A 19,304-nucleotide genomic window follows, 5' to 3' on the forward strand; every position below is an offset into this window, starting at 1 on the left:
TGGGCATCAAAGTTCCACAGTTGTATACCAGCTAGGTTGTGATTTGAGAAAGGACTTAGATTTCTCCAGCTAAGTGAATTTTGTATTACAATATACCAACATAGAGTAAACAAATATATAACATTAACAGATCTTAGCACATAAACCCTCCAAGTTTTGTTGGTGAATGCCATTCAAAATAATTTTCTCATCTCTTTGGTTATTGTGATGAATTACATCATCAGCATAATCCAATTCATTGTCTTCCTCGTCCTCGTCCTCCATAGACCTAGAAAACTTACCTGCTCTTTCTGCATCGCTACTTTGATTTGGATATCCTACGAGTTGATTAGCTTCATCGAGCTCTTCGGCTGTGTTCGCCAAAGATAACAGGATATTTTTCGCTTTTTGATCAGGTCGAACGCCACACGATTCAATTTCCTTGAACCAAATAACAGCACTGCCAAAATCCTTGTTTTTTCCAAATGCATCCATGATCGTCGTCAAAATCATCTGATTCACTCTTATTCCATTGAGCTTCATTTCTTCATATTTTTTAAGCATCTTGTCAAGATTATTTATTTTAGCATACCCTTTGATCAATGTACCATAAGTAACGACATTGGGTCGAAAACCGTCCTGTTTCAGTTGTCTGAAAAAAATTTCGGCTCCTTCCATGTCAGATGCATTAACATAAGCTGATAACATGGTTGTATATGAGCATATATCTGGACTGCATCTGTATCAAACAAATGATGATGCCAATCTATTACCAAAAGCTCAAGAAATGCATGCCAAAAGAACTAAGGAATTGGAACCACACTACATAAACTTCAATCAATACTACACTAAAAGAGGATATTGAATCACTAAATGCAATCATTAGGCAGATAATAGTACCTGTCTCTTCTCATACTCTTGAACACAATCTTAGCTTGCTCGACCATCCCAGAGATTGCAAATGCATCAAGCAAAATATTATAAGCTTTGCGAGTTGGTCTGAAAAACGCCAGGCAGAAATGTTTTATCAGTGCACAACTATTTTGGTTTACTATTCATCATTAGCAATGCCCGTGTAATAGCTCAAGTCCACCGCTAGTAGATATTGTCCTTTTTGGATTTTTCCTTTTGGGCTTCCCCTCAAGGTTTTTAAAACGTGTTTGCTAAAGAGAGATTTCCACACTCTAATAAAGAATGCTTCATTCTCCTCCCCAACCGATATGGGATCTCACAATCCACCCCCCTTTAGGACCTAGCGTCGTCGTTGGCACTCGTCTCCTTCTCTAATCGATGCGGGATCTCGCTATCTATCGAGGGTTGTAGGGAAGGAGAATGAAGCATTATTTATAAAGGTGTGGAAACCTCTCCCTAGTTGACGCGTTTTAAAGATCTTGAGGGGAAGCCCGAAAGGGAAAACCTAAAGAGAACAATATCTGCTAGCGATGGGATTGGGTTGTTACAGCCCGATGCCGTGTCAAGTGAATTTGAAGCAAAATAGAAAAATGAAACCCATATTATGGGAGAATATTGATTTCCAACCAGATACTATATGCGGTAGTTAAAAGAAGAAAGTGCCGAAGGGAAGTACCTGACACCAGCATCAAGCATTTCCTCAAAAACTGCTAGTGCTTCTTCCTCTCTTCTAGCTTTACCATAAGCACCAATGAGTAAAGCATAGCTGACAACATCTGGTTGGAGTCCAGCTCTTTGCATCTACAGATGAGAATTTGAATTCAAATTTGATCAATCTCGTTAAGAAGGAATAGGAGATGAACAAAAGATTAAACTATTAAATTGGCTGACAACATTGGCCACTGAAGCAAAAGCATAACCTCCCAAAATTTTAACTACAACACAGCCGCTAATATTCTTGTGATGCAATGGAAGTTACCAAATATTCAAGATTTCGTTTCCCTAACATCTCGATCATACCAATATTTGCTACATCGTTCAATCGGTCTTCAATTCACACAACCCAGAAAATGTGACAGTTACACACTTGCCAATTGAATGTTCACATGGTTATTGTCTTAAAAGATTAAAACTACAATGGAAAGAACCCAATAAGACTTTCATATCCAGAGCATTAAAATCACATAAACTAGACAGAAATCAGCATATGGTCTTAAAATCAGTGGCTCAGGAAAAGTGCTGCTCAATCGAAAACCTAAACAGCCCCGTTCATAAGAGAAAATTATTCAGTGACAGTATCCTACATCTGAAATTCCTAGAACTTTCACCCATGTGAAAACAATGTCTAGTAAAGACCAACCCATATAGGTTTACCTGATCATAAATCCTCGAGACCTCCTTGTAGTTGGTTTCAAACGACATCAAACTATTATAAGTAATTGTAGATTGTGGAACTCCTCGTGCTGCCATTTCAGAAAATAATTTACGAGCCTTTTCGTAATTCCCAGCCTTCTTGAACATATAAATCATCATGTGGAACATCTTTTGGTCTGGCTTCAATACTTGCCCTTCCTTGTTCAAGAGGGAGTCAAAGAGTTCTTCAGCTTCCTTGAATTTACATCCCTACAGTAATGCCTCGTCATTTTGTGAACTAAAACAAACAAACCAAGAAATGCACACATTCGAAGATTGCATAGGCTTGAAAGAAGAAAACGAGTTTCTGAAACAAAATTTTGCAAAGTGTTTGATTCGTTCGGTTAGGAACTTATATCCAAAGAATAAAAATAAATTAAATCAAAATACAGATTGTGATCAGCTTTGAGTTTTGGGTCAAAATCTTGATAGGGAGAGCTTGTGTTTCAAGTTCCAACAAAATTATTCTGCATTGGAGCATAATATCCAGAATCACATATACAGCCTTAAACGCCCCAAATTTGACATTGAAAGTTCACAATAATTAAGAACATTTTTTATTTTCATGAGGGTCGAATTGAAGGATTAGACCGATAAATGAAGGAATATAGTTGAAAGGCTTTAAATAAGATAATGTTTAAACTTAGTACCTCAACAAAAGTTTTTAGCATAATTTGATATGTCAATGCAGAAGGTTCAGGACCACCGGATTGCATCCTTCTAAAGATTGCTTCAGCATTATTATACCTGCCACCTCTTCCATATGCTTCCATAAGAGCAGTATGAGAGATCACGTTTGGTGCATAACCCTTCTTATTCATCAAGTTTAAAACTTTTTCTGCACGATTGAACTCCCCTAGCTTTCCATAAGCTGTAATAAGCATCAAATAATCCATTTCACTAAAGTTCCACCAGCTCTGGGTCCGGAGCCATTCGAGAATCTATAAAACAGTTGAAAAACACGATTTTGGACGATCAGCACATCTGAAGCTTGTAAGTTGTAAAACAAAGGACTTAGGAATAGAATCCGGACATTACAACGACCACGCAAGAACTTCATTTTTTAACTTAAATTATTTGATATTCATATTGAAGTTAAAACACGCATTGTGAACAATTCTTACACGAACATAGTGTTTAAGTACATCTTCTGATTCCAACTAGAAGACGTTAATGATTTCGAAATAGCATCTAAATTGTTTCACAAACTTTAGAGGCAGACTATACATCAAATGGTGCATTGCATTATCTTACATAAGACTACATTTTTATACTCATTCAATTCTAATTTCAGGCAATTCGCCCTTCGAGATTCATTTTTCATTTCCTCCTATAAAGAACAAAATTTTGAAACAAGAGTAAATATCAAATCATACAAATGTTTATGCTCTGTACCTCACTGACAATGTTCCATTTCTTTAGCTGTTTAAATCTAACCAAGGTGCCCAACACTAAATCCTTCTGAATAGCCTCATTTTTTATCCTTCCACTTTTCAGCACAGAAACAGCAGAGCCTGTCTCCTCTATTTCATTCATCAGTTTCCTCCAATTCTTCTGCTCTGCCTCGTCCGCTGCATCCTTAAATACTTCCAACTTCTTCCTTTTCTGTAAGAACTTCCTTGGTGTCAACATACCCATACAGGTAACCACCAATCTTCCACGTACATTAACATTCGAACTAATAGAATGTCTGCGTGCTTGCGATTTACTGAAATAAAAACAACATAGCACATTTTCACCACCGAATAAACATTACATTAGTTCAAAATTTGTAAAGACCTCTGCACAGATGCACTAGTTCTGCTCATACTATTAACAATCTGATACTTGTCCCCACTTTTAACATTTTTTGGTAATGAATTAGATCTTAGCATAGATATCCAATGCCAATCAATACATGCTAGCGCAGATTGAACCCTAAAGAACCTAGAAAATCCACATTTCTCCAAAAGTACAACTAGTCCTTCAGAAATCAAGCAGACGTTCAACGTTTCAAAGACTCGCAACTTCAAAAATCCCTAAATCCACAATCTAATATCAATGAATAGCTCTCCAACAATATAGTAAGAATCCACAGAACAAAAAGGATCAATAAAACAGCTCTCAAATAGAAATTTTAGAACCAGACAGAATTAAGATACCATTCAGTGCCAGGAATTTTCGAGTTAGCTACTTGAATTGAGATAGAAAATCATTAAAAAGAGAGTATAATTGCAGTTCATCACAAAATAAAAACACAAGAAATCACAACCAAGCGCTCGCAAACAAAAATGGGAACAAGTATGAAGATGAATAACGAGCGAAAGGGTTTAAGTAAGAGGTTTAAGCGTAACCTCCAATTGGGAAGAGGAACGGATATAACTGGCTTCAGAATCAGAGCTTGAGGCATCTGAGAAAGCTCTAGTTTCGGCAAAAATGGCTATGATGCGACCGGAGCTCCGCCTTCGTCCTTCCGGCGTTTGATATTTTTTTCTCAGAGCGCGCAGTTGCAGAGGGTCTGTTTAATATCTTATCCATTTATATTATTACTGTTTTTCTGTCATTTTAATTTAACGAGAGAGAAACTACGACTCTTCCCATATTAACCTTTTCATTTTTAAATAGGTATAGCTTGTAAATTAAAAGTTTTAATTAAATGATTTATTTAAATTTCATGTCTAATAAAAATTTTAATTGAAATAAAAAATTAATTACTATTTATAAATCTATATATTTTAATTGATTGAAGTAAACATCGAGAGCTAGGGATGAACATTCAATCCCATAACTCGACAACTAGGACCAACCCAACCCGAACTATAACGATTGGGTTCAGTTGGATTAGCATTTCGGATAGGGTTGGGTTTTTTTTTTTAACCCGAATTGGTTCGGTTTCGGGTTTGTGGATAAAACCTTCGGGTTGACTCGAGCCAAACAAAAATATATAAATTATGTTAAAAATCCTTCCGTATTAATAGTTTGCCATACCTCGACATTTTTCTTTTATTATTTTGTTTTATGACAATGTTGAACTATGTTAATATGTTTCAATTTTGGTTAGTTGTTTTTTATTCAATTTTTTTATGTGAATAATTATAGATGGATTTGTGTTTGTTTGGGAACTTTCAATATATTTATTTCTAAGATTGTATCCAAAAAATTATGAATCGTGGATAAATAAAACTTAAAAAAAAAAAATTTACAAGACAACCCAACCCGAAAATAGAGGGTTGGGTTGGATTGAGTTGTGAAATTTTTCGGGTTGGGTTATCAATTCAACAAACCCGAACTTTTGGGTTTGGTCAAAAAAAATTTCTCAACCCAACCCAACCCAGATCATGTACACCCCTATCAAGAGCCGAGAACAAAGTCTGCTTTAAGAAATTTAGTTTGTCTGTCGCTGTTTTATTTTGGACAAATGGTTTCGAGTATTGTGAAATCGATTTTAAAATTTATAAGCTTTAAAATGAATACACTCGGAGAATAGTAGTCTTCTCTTGTTTTTCCAATTAGTGAAGTTGTGAACACGAAATTATCGACGTTACTTCTACACAAATCCATCGATCTTTGTCAGTTAACCAAAGCTCGTCTCACGAATCGCACCTAAAGAGCCAATGAGAGATATATGTATGAAACCATATATCGCCTTTCCCTTAAGCTCAAAACTATGGTAGAGGACGGAATAAACCTATTCATGGAGACATTTTTTACAAAACCAAGTTGACCCCTATGTTTGGTCGAGTGCTTAAACTATGCTCGTAGAGGTTATGAGGTATAGTACCTTGATTATTACCAACACATGACGTGTAACTGATGTGTCGATAGCTTCGACTCGGTAGAATAAGAATTGTCAATTCCTTCTGTTGTCCACTTCTCGTTCGTTCAAATCATTTTTTCGGTGCTCCTTTCTCAAATATAGTTTCTAATTAATTGAATGTAACGAGACTAAAATTATAATTTTGAAAATTAAAAGGAACAAATAGACATAAAATTCAATTAAGAACATACGAGTGATTTTAACTTCTACACACGTTCTTAACCGTTAAAAATTGACTTTTAGAGTTACTATAGTAATTTTTTAAGCGTAAAAATAAATATTAAAGTGATTTTAAATGATAATTTAAAAATAATTATGGAGTCGGCCCAGTTCTCCAACTAAAACTGTCTTTACAAACTTAGTTGGGCCAAAATTACGCAGGCCCATTAAGTGGCCCAGCTCACCAACATAAGGCAGTTCATGAAATTGAAGTTGGGCCAAAATACGTGGCCCATTATACGGCCCAATAGTCGAAATTGTGAAATTGGGCCACATTTCTGCAGGCCCAGTTTACATATACGGGCCTTAGAATTAGAGAAGACGTGCCACGTGTTCTTAACGTAAGATTTAAATTAAATGCAATTTCCATTTATTTAAAAAAAAAAGAAAAATCGTTTCGACGCCAAAAATTAATTACAAAACAAAATATTCATCTCGTTTGCCGCTCTGTTTCTCCGAGACAAATGTTGCGAGCCTCAATTTCCTCCGAGCTGTTGTAATTGATCCACCACCGTAATCGTCGGTTTCCGGCCTAATTTTCCATCTCAAATGCCGAGTTTTCAGCCTCTTTTTCGTCGACAATGATCCCTTTCAAGCAATCATTCGTTTGTGTTAGCCCCTCAATTTCTCAGGTATGATTGGATTATTGTACGTGTTTTGATGGCATTGGAAATTCGAGGTTGAAAAGAAGTTTTGAGTCAAAAATTGGGAGGAGTAAAGTAGTTGTGAATTTATGATCCTTCTGTTGAATCTTTTCCCCCCTATTTTCTTGGCAACCAAACGGAAAAAGGAACGTGCATTTCCATATTTTCTAATTCTGAGTAGTTTTAGATCCGCGTGTTTACGTTTAAGGCTCGTGTTTTTTGTGTGCATTGGAATCCACTGTTATATTGCTGAGAATATCCCGAAGAGGAAAATAATCAGACGGCCCGCACTATCCTCTCTCGATTGGCGTCAACAGGGAACAATTGCTTTATTCAGAACCGTATTTATGTTTTTTGTTCTAGTACAGGAAGTAAGAATCTGAGGTTTTATAGTTTAATCTCGGATATGGTTTTGCTCTCCCAGCCAAGCGGTGCGCAATAAGGAAAGAAGGCGACACGAATCATCTCTGTTCTAGCGTAAAAGATGATCTATTCGCATTTGATTTTTCTTTTAATAAGTTTCGTAGTAGTCTTTGAATGTCTATCTCCACTTGTTATGATATTTGAGACATGATTGATTAGAATGCCTAAGATTTATATGGTTTCTGAGATGTTCATCACTAATTTTATGGCAGTTAGAAGAAGTAAATTCATGAAGGAAATTGTAGAAAGTAGAACTTATGGCGTCAAGTGTTGATGAAGATGGTAGGGAGCCAGCCATGGAGTCTGGAGAATCTGAGGAAGGAATTGTTGTGCGGGAAGTCTGTGCAAATGGGGTCTCCATAAAAACAACAGAAGTAGAAGCAAAACTCGATGAAGGAAATATTCAAGAGGCAGAATCTTCATTACGGGAAGGGTTATCCCTCAATTCTGAGGTTTGTTTATTTACCATCATGAAGCCATTATCATTGAAATGAACTTGAATTCCTGTTTGCTACAGGCTGCTATAAACATAGTCTAGTATGCAATTGAAGCTTATTTGAATTAGAAGGACAAAATTGAAAAACGAATTGGAGATCATAAGTGAGTACTTAAGGCGTTCACTTCCTAAATTTATATAAAAATATAAGTTCCTGAGTTTATTGTTCAGTTAGTAAGGCTTTGACCATCTATTTGTTGCCTGTTGGGAAACCTTTGTTAACTTCTGCCTACAGTCAAATTATCCAGGCGTTTCTGTTTGTATATTTTCCTTATTTTGATATCCTCCACCCACAAATTGTTGGAGTCTGTTTTTGTAATGTAATTAAAAACCCAAATCTTAACTAGATTCTATGACTGGAAACTCTATTCCATATATATATATATATATATATACCAATTAGATTAAGATTAATGAAAGTACAAAGAAGACCAACAGAAGAAGCATGCCATCTAACATGAGGTCAACCAAAAAGGAAAAAAGGAAAAAAGGAAAAAAGAAAAAAAACTTTAAAAAAGGGGCACTAATGTAGGAGAAGTTTTTGATAGATACAATATTTTAGTTCTTGGATCATAATTGTAGGAATATCAAATTTTATTTAATCTAATCGTCGTATTTTCTTTCTAGAAGTTTGAAAAAATTTATTTATGTCTGTAATTATTGAGCCAAAATGTATTTAAAAAAGGCATATATTATGATGCCAGTATCATGTTCTTTGATCTGCTGCGGTTTTCTATGCCCATGTTTCTATTTTCAGTTTTTCATTAGTACTATTAACTTGAATAATTAGTTGGTTGAATCAGCGACTTCAATTCCTAAGAGGCCTATCTGTTTTCCTCAAAATCGTTTGGCATAAACTTCAGAAAATTATTTGAAAAAAAATCCAAAATCAAAACATAGAATACTTTGATCACATGAGCGTGCTCTATTTGTTAACCACTTCGAATATGTGAAGTCCACCAATGAATGAACAAAGAAGAGACTAAATTGATCGCTGTACTGCATCCTACTACTACCATACTAATATTTTTTTTGGGGAGTCATTCTGTTCAATATGCGGCAGCTTAGAAATATTGATCAATGGTTTTTGTTACATAAAAAAATGGCTGCAGGAAGCCAGAGCCCTTCTTGGAAAGTTGGAATATCAGAGAGGTAATCTAGAAGGTGCACTACGTGTGTTCGATGGTATTGATCTCCAAGCAGCTATTCAACGATTACAGCCTTGTATTGCTGAGAAGACACCTCCAAAAAAAGGACGTTCGCGCTCTGATTCTCAGCCTGCAGTTTCACAGCATGCTGCAAGCCTGGTGCTTGAAGCCATATATTTAAAAGTGAAGTCTCTTCAGAAGCTAGGGAGAGTAACTGGTAAGAAGGACTAATCTAGTGTAAATGGGGATAGACATACACTCTTTCTTTTTTTTTTCTTTTTCTTTTTTAATTGTGCATCTCAAATTCTAACTAATACGGGACTTTTCAGAGGCTGCTGATGAGTGTACTAGTGTACTTGACGCCATAGAGAAGATATTCCAACAAGGAATTCCTGACGGGCAAGTGGATGATAGATTGCAAGAGACTGTCAATCAGGCTGTTGAACTCCTCCCTGAGCTGTGGAAGCAGGCTGGCTGTTTCCAGGAAGCAATATCTGCCTATAGGCGTGCTCTCTTAAACCAATGGAACCTCAGTAATGACAGCTATGCTAGGATCCAGAAAGGATTTGCTGTGTTTTTGCTTTACAGTGGAGTAGACGCTGGTCCTCCTAGTCTAGCTGTTCAACTTGAAGGTTCATATGTACCGAAAAATAATTTGGAAGAAGCAATTCTACTTTTGATGCTTCTTGTGAAGGAATGTTTCCTTGGTAATACAAAATGGGATCCATCCGTGATGGAGCACCTAATATTTGCTCTATCCTCATGCAGACAGACTTCTGTTTTAGCAAAACAATTTGAAGAGGTCATGCCTGGGGTATATCGCCGTGTAGATCGTTGGAAGTATTTAGCTCTTTGTTATTGTGCAGCAGGACAGAACAAAGTTGCCTTGAATCTTCTGAGAAAGACTCTACACAAACACGAGCAACCAGGCGATGTAGCAGCCTTATTACTGGCTGCCAAGATCTGTAGTGAGGATCCTTATCTAGCTGCTGAAGGTGTTGAATACGCCCAGCGGGCAATGAATAATTGTACAGGAGATGAAGAGCATTTAAAGGGTGTGGGTCTTCGCATGTTAGGTCTTTGCTTGGGAAAACAAGCCAAAATTTCTTCCTCTGACTTCGAGAGGTCCCGTCTTCAGTCAGAGGCATTGAAATCTCTTGAGGCTGCAAATGGTCTGGAGAGAAATAACTTAGATTTGATGCTTGAGTTAGGAGTACAGTATTCGGAATATCGGAATTTGAATGCTGCATTGCAATATGCAAAGAAGTTCATTGATGAAACCGGTGGCTCTGTCTTAAAAGGCTGGCAGTTGCTCGCTCTTGTTTTGTCTGCCCAAAAGAGATTTCCAGAGGCTGAAGTGGTCACTGACGCTGCAATGGATGAGACCACAAAATGGGAACGAGGACCACTTCTCAGACTCAAGGCAAAGCTGAAAATCTCTCAATCATTACATATGGATGCTATTGAAACATACCGTTATCTCCTTGCATTAGTTCAAGCACAAAAGAAATCCTTTGGACCGCTCAGAATCGTCCCTCAGGTTAGAATTTGCTTTATATTTGGAAAATTAGCTTCTATTTTAAATATAATTCCTACCTTTTTTCTAGCAGAAGAAAATAAGTAGTTCAAATGCGTTTTAACTCTATAAAAGAAAACTTCAGTCAATTGTCGCTGGTTTTACCTGTAGAATATGTGAGTTACTAGCTTATAAACTTCTGGTATGCACAAGTTATTCTGTTGAAGTTGTATCCTAGAATAACAAGGAGTCTACAACATTAAAGTTGTCAATGGAACTCCTTTTCACCAAATTGTATATTTGAGTATCTCTTTCTTTGATCTCGGCCGTCTAAATAGAATGTAACTTACGGACAAAATATATTTTGTATACATGTATGATTCACTTTCTGCCTCAATTATAGGTTGAAGATGATAAATTGAATGAATTTGAAGTTTGGAATGGTCTAGCCAATTTATACTCCAGCCTTTCACATTGGAAAGATGCAGAGATATGTCTAGGAAAAGCAAAAGAGCTGAAAGAGTTCTCCCCAGAATTACTACACACTGAAGGCAAGATCTGAATACTTTTTTTTATTTTTATTTTTATTTTTATGAATTAATATTGTCATTTGTTATCTTCTAAGCCGTTCAAAATCATTATCGTGCACCTTGACACTCTTATACTGCTTGCCTGCTTCTGAAAGATTAGCTAATACTTCAATTGTTATAGAAAAATGAAAATTCATAAGCAAAGGATCTCTTTCATGAATTGACTTTCACTGTCTATCTTTGTCCTTCAAGTTTATCCATTAACATTCTGTCTGGATCTGGAAAATTGTTAATTACTATAAATTCTCTGAAGTAGTTGCTGAACTTGGTTCTTTTCAAAACTTGGTCTAACTTCATGTTGCCAACCTGTGCTGAACTTCATAGTTTAGACTTTGTCGGAGACTGCCACGGCTGCCGTTTATCTCCTACAACAGGACGGACCATATTAGTGCGAGAAGTAGGAACTTTTCATCTAGTGTGTGTCTGCCCTGATGAGTTCTATGATCTCCCATTTAGATAGTCTTATGAAATCTTAATAACTCTATCGACAAAATCCAAACTTTTTGGTTGCTCAGCCGAATTGGCTTGTCCTTGTCTTCTTCACCACTTCAAAGTAATACGAGTCTTAGCGTTGTGCATGTTCCTCATAATACTTGCTCGGAAGTTTTTATTTTGGATTGAGATCTTTTGTTTGGCAACATTTAATTTTTATGAATTTGGCGTACCCCCCTCCCTCTCATACAAGATTTGCATGTATGCATAATGTTGTTCAATGTCAATCAGTATGTTACTTAAATATAACCCTTGGTAGATTTAGATGGCAATCAATAAGACGGAAGTAGAGAATTCGTCAATTTGCTGATTCAGAATGACACTATAATAATTAACTTGTTGCTAAATCCTTTGTTATTCCTGTCTTCATTGTTGCTAAATCCCTTGTTATTCCTGTCTTCACCATTGTTAAGGATTTCAAGATGACAAAAGAACTCATCATATAAAAATAGCAGTGACAGAAAAAACAAAAGCCTGGGAAGAATGATTTGCATAATGGCTACAAGATTAGGATGCTAGTATTTATGTCCGTGATTAGAGTCTTCAAATTTTTCTTATTTACGCCACAAATTATTGGTATTTGATGTAGTGTATCGTATGCATCGATGTCCTATCTCGCAGCTAAATTGTTCATCATTTGTTGTTTCATCAGGTCTAATGCACCAAGGATGTGAGAAAATACAGGAAGCCCTAGCTGCATACATTAACGCTCTTCTACTTGAACCAACTTACGTTCCTTGCAAGGTTTTGATTGGTGCTATTTGGTCGAAAGCAGGCCCGGATGCGTTGCCTATAGCAAGAGGCTTACTTTCCGACGCATTGAGATTAGATCCGACCAACGGTAAGGCTTGGTTGTACTTGGGGGTGATCCATAGGGACGAAGGACGAATGGCTGATGCTGTAGACTGCTTCCAGGCAGCCGCCATGCTTGAAGAATCAGATCCCATCGAAAGCTTCAGCAGTATTCTATAGCCAGTCATTAATTTAATCCAAGGTTGTCTAATAATTCATTTTACATCTGCCAAGTTTTTGACAACTTCCTTTCTCCATATCATAAAGCAAAATTTCATTTTTCTTTGGTACAGGATGATCGACTTCAAACTAGCTCCAAAATGAATTGAAGATCGCATATATTTCACTTTCTTAGAGACCGAAACGAAGGAATCTGGCGAAATGTGAAGAACTATGCTGTAAGTCGTAACCGGACAAACTCAATCTATAAATTTAGGAACATAAAAACTCTGTTCCAAAACTATATAAATGTGAAGTTAGGAAGGATGAATTCATGTAGAGAGATGGGTGGGTGGATATTTTCAACACTGATTGTTTGTTTGTTTTTACCATTCTTGCTCAGCAATGTACATTTATTCTTGTAACTGAGCAATATACACTAATGTTTATTTGTTGTGATGTAATCTATTTACTTTCTTTCAATCCAAAACGACTCGAAATTACTCAATATTCCTCTTAACCTTGCATCTACTTTTAGTTTGCCAGTGCTATCTTATTTTGATCTGATGACAATAATTTATTGGTGCTGGATGAATGTGAAAAGCTATAGTCTTGAAGAACAAAACTATCCATGTTTGGTAGCATTATGCCCGGGAGCTGATGTTAGAAGAATTCAAATTTGTAAAATAGGGAAGGATGACATATTTGTAGATTTAGTTTCTTCAAGCATAGAAATCACAGTGCCACACCCAACATAAACCAAACAAGCTCTACCCGAGAGCCTCAACAAATTAACAACCCTACAACAAGTGATACAAATATACAAAGAATGCATCTCCGCAGGAACAACGACACTATGAACATGATTCAAAGCGTTTACTCTTTCTTTGGGCTGTTACAAATAGTATCAGAGCTAGATATCGAGTGATGTGCTAGGGAGGAGGCCGAGCCCTATAGAAGAGTGGACATGAGGCAGTGTATCAGCAAAAGATGCTGAGCTCTGAAGGGGTAGATTGTGTCTGCCCTGATGAGTTCTATGATCTCCCAGTGGGCTTGGGTTGTTACAAAACATGTAAAACCTATACATCCTTAAAGATGTTTACGAAGATTCTTTGGATGGAATAGCGAACGACTGTAATTTCTAGTGAGAAAAGAAAGTAGACAAAGTTGAGGGGAGAAGATACTAACAACAAACCGAAGAACTACAAGAGAAGCCCTAGAAGAAGTTGGGATCCAAAACCAAAATATAGAGTGAGTGTCTTCTCCCTAGAAGAATGCACAAGAACATACTGAACTAACTTCGGGATTGGACACAAAATAAAAGATCCTCTAAAAACACCTCTTTCACTAAGATACTGACGGGGCATAAATATAAACGTTTCAATATCACAATCAATAATTCAACTCATTCTCAATAAGACATTGTTTTACCTCTTCAAGTAATTATTTCTATGCCATTTTCTAGACCTATTTTACAAAAATATCTTCGATTGAGTTACATCAGCTGAAAGTATTCAATTTTTAACCTAAATATAATATTTCTGTTTATATACTATGGTATTTCTAAACATCTAAAGCTTATTTTTATAGAAAAAAAAAACTAAAATTAGTTCATGTTTTTTTAATATTTTATAATTCTCTTATATTCCACTTGCATTAAATTAGGATTGTTTGTTTGTATACCATTTGATCCTTAATATTATTTTTAAAGCAAAAAGTTAGTTAAAGATCAATTCAACAAAATGAGATCCAAATATCATATCACCATTTTTTTTGGACATTTTGGCATTCAAATCGAAGGCCATTGGCCAGCAATAATTTAGATGAAAAGAGCACTTACTTTTGTACTAAAAAGAATCATATACTTTTCCTCAAATCATACATTTAACAGAATCCGAAGCTTTCCACAGCAAATAGGGCCAACGATGCTTTTACTCCAAGCAGCCATATACCAACAACAGCCAACTTGGCAAGCAATTATAGTGACAGCCCCCTGGTAGGCATGGCAGCCTTATGCTCACATTGACATCACATTATAAAAAGGACCATACACAACTTGCCCAACAATCAGGAATCTAGATCTTTGGTTCAAATTTCACTCACATGTTAGAGGAACATTACAAGGATATTTCACGTTATATGTTGGTGAACAGATTCTTCTCATTGTTCCCATTAGATATTTCATTAGTAATCGGTTACCATGCAATTAATTAGGTGGCCCTGGAGGTCAATAAGATCTATGCCCGAGAATGATTCAAGCTATTGTTACCACTTTCCTAAAATATCATGACAACTAAATAGAATAGAACAGTTATCCCATGAGAAGATATGAGATGCGCAGTCTAGACACTGACAAATAGTAATGATATCATTGACGAGGTGCAAATCTCGATATCCCACCTATATTGTCACAAACTATAGGGGAGAGAAGAGAAGAGGTATATGTCCACAGCGATTAAAGACAAACTTTAGAATCAACAAGACGCGCATAAACTGACGTTAACATTGCATGATAAATAATAATCATTATCGATTACATCACGAACTATAGGAGAAAAAATGTAAATGTCCATAAAGACAAAAACAGAGACTAAAGACAGTTGGATATGTTTTATGACATCAAGGAGAAAAGTCTATACTAAAGCATAATTCCTAATCACTACTACCAAAATCCAGGTGCAACTTGTAAGAAATCTATAAGAACATTTGACTGAAATACTGATATGCAAAAACAGTGATGTTTTCTATACCACTTGACTAGCCAAACCCATCAATACCGAACAAACATATTGAAGGAACCCTTCAACTTACAGGCGAGAGATCAGTAGAGGTACTGATACCGGCTCCACAGCTAGGACTGGCTGGAATATATTTAGCTCCCCATAGCGCTCGAGGACGCGCATTCTGCAGTCCTCCGCAGCCATTACACCCGTAGCAAACGCACCGTGCACTGACCCTGGGAAGCTTGTGCTAGTTGCCTCCCCTGCAAAGAATATGTTATCGATGGGGATTCTCAACTTCTCATACAGATCACTGGGCTTGTCAACTATGTCATAACTGTATGATCCAAGTGTGTCAATATCTGTTCCCCATCGGGAAACAAGGAAATTGATCTGCAAATTTTAAAATATTGATGAGTTTTTAATTCTAATCACTTCATTTGTGTGCATAATTCTATGTCCATTTGCAAATGAAATATTTGAAAGAAGAAATCTTACCGGTTCAGAAGCATCCGGAAGAATTTTTTTGAGTTGTGTGAAAGCAAAATTAGCAGCAGCTTCATCGGACAATTTCTCTATGTCTTCAGCCAGCTGCCCGGCAGGCATGTAAACGAGAATAGAATGCCCAGTGGCTTTGTGAAGATTGAGAAAGTAGCTGCATTCATATGTTGTTTCTGCCACTACTCCTAGAAACTCCACATTCGGCCAAAAAACTTGTTCAAATTGCAGTATTATTTTGTTCTCCACCCCTACTCCAAGGTCAGATATGGCGGATTCCTTCCAATCTGGGAGTTTCGGCTCGAACTTTATGGTATTAGCTTTAAGCACCCCGAGAGGGACAGAAACTATTGCAGCATCAGCAACAAATGTTGTCCCGTCTTCGACCGTGACCTTAATTTCATTATATCGTCTAACAACTTTTGTAACCCTGAGAACCAAGGAAGATTCCAAATCATAAGCTGAAGTCTGCGTTGAAACATGAATTAAAAGGAATACAAAAAAGTAGAGAACAAGCTTTACCTATGACCCAAACGGATGTCAAGACCCTTTGCAAGAGTGTTGATAACAGGAAGGTATCCCCTTACCATTAGCCCATGACCTCCAGGCAGCAGCTCTTCCTGGAATAATCAGAATGATACTTTAAAAAAACCAAGAAAAGGATAGAAGAAAATAGAGCATGAAAAGAATAAACGTTCTCAAGAGTATTAAACTTGTTCTTGAAATTGATTTTATCATTTAGATTATCCTCTAGCATTCCTCATAAGTTTGGGCTTCTTGGCCATTTTACTCCCAACATGTCACTAATAATAGTACTTGGTGGAAGCATGTGAATTTGTGTAAGATATATATCATCCATCTAAATTTTAAGACATTAAAATGAGTGTAAAATTAGTAAATTGTCCACAAGTAAACATCAAGTCCCCTAGTTGATAAGCCCCTGATAGACTATTGCGGCACAAATAGAAACAGAACCAAAGTGAAATTCATGAAGCAGCTTTTATCCGTAATTCAGAGATTTTCCCTCTCTCCTACGATCTGTTTCCAGACTAAATCAGGTATTCTCTGTCCCAGTTTGATACCCACAACCACAAACCATGGGCAAAAAAGCATAATGATTATGCCAGAAGAGCAAGTAGTCAACGGCCAATAAAGCTCACATGAACTAAACAGAACCTGTCATGGTCGACCTAGCATACCATTTTATGGTGTGTGTGCAAGTAGTCAAAGGCTAATAAAGCTGCCATGTACTAGAACAGAACCTGTCATTGTCGACCTAGTATACCATTTTATGGCGTCTCAACTGCCTAACTCTAAACCAAGCAAAGTAAATTTATTTCCTAGTGGTCAATAAGACATTCCCAAGTAATGTTTTCTTTTTCTTTTGACAAAAATCGAGCTCCCATTAAGAAAAAAAATGAAAGAACACAACGGGCACCTAGCCAATATTAATTGTTTGATTGTATATAGAAACTAGAGATAAACTGACATTGCAACTATACTACTATAGCCAGTATCATTTGAACATGTAAGACTAGCAAATGTCACAAAGTAAATTTTCAGCTTCCATATGTTAATGACCATAGATATCAAAAGCAAATATTTATTGCTATACAGTGTGCACTATATGATCCGCCAACATGTGAAGATATAGAAAGAACTAGACATTATTATAAAGATTCTAATCATTAAATACCAGATCCCAACATTTTAGTGAGATAGTATTGGCATCTGCAGCAAACCATCCTTCCATCCTACAGAGATACCACTGAAGAACCTTGTGGGCAAGCCCATCCATCCTGTGTTTAAGAATGTTTATCAATTAAGTTAAAGGTGAAAGAAGAATAAAGACAAGCTAAAATAACCACATCAGGAAAAAACATACTTCAATTCTGGTCTTCTTTCAAAAACAATTGAGAATGCACGCTTTACAGTCATGTCCTCAGTATATTCATCTCTTATTTTATCAGCCTGTATAAAGCGTAGGAAACCAACTCAGAGAAGTTGATGCACAACCAAAAGGGAAAAAGAATACAGTTTAATAAAATTAAGTAAATCAGGAACTTCAGATTTCTAAAGATAACCTACCTCTTCTAAGACGGCCTCAAATACTTTTCCAACTTTTGTCACTAGCTCTTGAGGAACTTGTTTCCCTTCCATATCAAAGAGTGCATAACTGAAAAACAAATTAGATTTATAACTATCCACCCATAACAACAACAACAACAATAAACAACTCCAACAATGAAACGGATACACTCCAAAATCCGAGAAGAGCCCGGTTTAAAAAACAAGACCCGTCAAATTAAATTCATGAATAAACATTTCATAAATAGAATATTTACCTTTCTAAGTCATGGTCATATAATACAGAGTTTTCCTCACTGGTTCGGTAGAGGGGTAATCCTAATTTTCCAATTAAGGGGGCCAGCGGATTTTGTTTGCATACCCCATGTAACCTGAAAATGAACAGTAAGTGATATTAGAACATAAATGTGGGCGATTAATGTTACTTTCTCAGGGAAAAGAACATGAAGATAACAAGCCTACCATGAAGCACCAAGGTCAACAGGAAACCCAAATGAATAATTAGTATATATGCGACCACCAAGTCTATCCCGTGCTTCTAACAAGATAACCTGATCAACGGAAATTAAAAAATTATAAACACCAAAATGCATGCAAGTAATCTAATTTCTCCAGATTTCTAAAACCTTTCAATAAATTGGTTTCCTATGGGGCTAACAAATAATTTTCTTTCGTTCTTTATAGCACATACTTGAAAGGAGGCATCATGAAGAGCACGAGCAGCAGCTACTCCAGCAATGCCACCACCAATGACAATCACAGAAGGTGATCTCACCGGTCCTTTCTCAGGATTTGATTGGCAGAGAGCTGCATCAAGCAAAATTCTACCATGAGCACACACAGAACTATATAAAATATTTGCTGTCTATTTAGCACAATATATAAACAAAGATGTTCAATTTACGTATAAAAATATTGGTGCAGACGAACATATGAACAAGTCAAATAAGAACCACATGCTGTTCCAACGTGTGGGGACAATCACACTAGCAAGCATTCAAAAGTTTTAGCATTCTATTTCAACTCCTTTCAACAAAAGTTATGATATGTATATCATGACGTCTTGCTTCAAAGCTATTGCATAATGATTAACACAATTTTCCTTCATTGAGAAACAGAAAGTCCTCAGATCCCGAACATTTGATACATGGCATCTCATTAAATTATATCTATACTGTACCAGAAACAGAGTTCACTAAATCGAGCACAATACCGAGCAAACAATTACGATATACCCCTCAAAACTATCAATCCTAAACATAATTTCCCCATTTTTCAAATCGATCACCATTTCTTTATTTCGTTCTGATTCCCCAGGTACTAAATGAAGCCGCATTCGGCTCTTTCAGCTGATCATACATTATCAAAAGAGTAAAAAAAAAAAAAAAAAAAAAAAAAAAAAAAAAAAAAAAAAAAAAA

At 36.3% G+C, this 19,304-nt stretch overlaps 3 protein-coding genes across 5 annotated transcripts in view; 1 reads left to right on the forward strand and 2 right to left on the reverse strand.

Annotated features, from left to right (window-relative positions):
- Positions 1-4,825, reverse strand: LOC111445805 (pentatricopeptide repeat-containing protein At3g59040). Its single transcript, XM_023084306.1, has 7 exons — positions 4,638-4,825; positions 3,700-4,012; positions 2,955-3,245; positions 2,266-2,514; positions 1,568-1,692; positions 880-978; positions 1-718 (listed from the first exon to the last, which is right to left on the reverse strand). Exons 1-7 carry the CDS (start codon positions 4,691-4,693, stop codon positions 124-126), a joined length of 1,728 nt encoding a protein of 575 aa, XP_022940074.1. The 5' UTR covers positions 4,694-4,825; the 3' UTR covers positions 1-123.
- Positions 4,826-6,723: 1,898 nt separating this feature from the next.
- On the forward strand, positions 6,724-13,058 carry LOC111445802 (protein NPG1-like). Of its 3 annotated transcripts, none has more exons than XM_023084300.1 (7): positions 6,724-6,951; positions 7,599-7,838; positions 8,995-9,247; positions 9,360-10,570; positions 10,950-11,097; positions 12,281-12,622; positions 12,709-13,058. In XM_023084300.1, exons 2-6 carry the CDS (start codon positions 7,644-7,646, stop codon positions 12,598-12,600), a joined length of 2,127 nt encoding a protein of 708 aa, XP_022940068.1. In that variant the 5' UTR covers positions 6,724-6,951; positions 7,599-7,643; the 3' UTR covers positions 12,601-12,622; positions 12,709-13,058. The 3 variants fall into 3 exon arrangements, with proteins under 3 accessions (XP_022940068.1, XP_022940065.1, XP_022940066.1); XM_023084297.1 differs by having other exon boundaries at positions 12,714-13,058; XM_023084298.1 differs by lacking the exon at positions 6,724-6,951 and adding an exon at positions 7,091-7,440 and having other exon boundaries at positions 12,714-13,058.
- A 2,005-nt stretch (positions 13,059-15,063) lies between these two features.
- LOC111445809 (probable polyamine oxidase 2) overlaps positions 15,064-19,304 on the reverse strand; it is a 5,414-nt gene continuing 1,173 nt past the window's right edge. Inside the window, exons 2-10 of the mRNA XM_023084316.1 lie at positions 18,577-18,692; positions 18,348-18,436; positions 18,143-18,256; positions 17,886-17,973; positions 17,683-17,768; positions 17,494-17,596; positions 16,320-16,417; positions 15,798-16,227; positions 15,064-15,692 (exon numbers count right to left, since the gene is read on the reverse strand). Coding sequence (XP_022940084.1) covers positions 15,387-15,692; positions 15,798-16,227; positions 16,320-16,417; positions 17,494-17,596; positions 17,683-17,768; positions 17,886-17,973; positions 18,143-18,256; positions 18,348-18,436; positions 18,577-18,692 — 1,430 coding nt within the window. The 3' untranslated portion in view covers positions 15,064-15,386. The remainder of the gene's footprint in view (positions 15,693-15,797; positions 16,228-16,319; positions 16,418-17,493; positions 17,597-17,682; positions 17,769-17,885; positions 17,974-18,142; positions 18,257-18,347; positions 18,437-18,576; positions 18,693-19,304) is intronic.

This window comes from Cucurbita moschata, unplaced genomic scaffold (assembly GCF_002738365.1).
Source record: "Cucurbita moschata cultivar Rifu unplaced genomic scaffold, Cmos_1.0 Cmo_Scf00008, whole genome shotgun sequence".
Taxonomy (NCBI): Eukaryota; Viridiplantae; Streptophyta; class Magnoliopsida; order Cucurbitales; family Cucurbitaceae; genus Cucurbita; species Cucurbita moschata.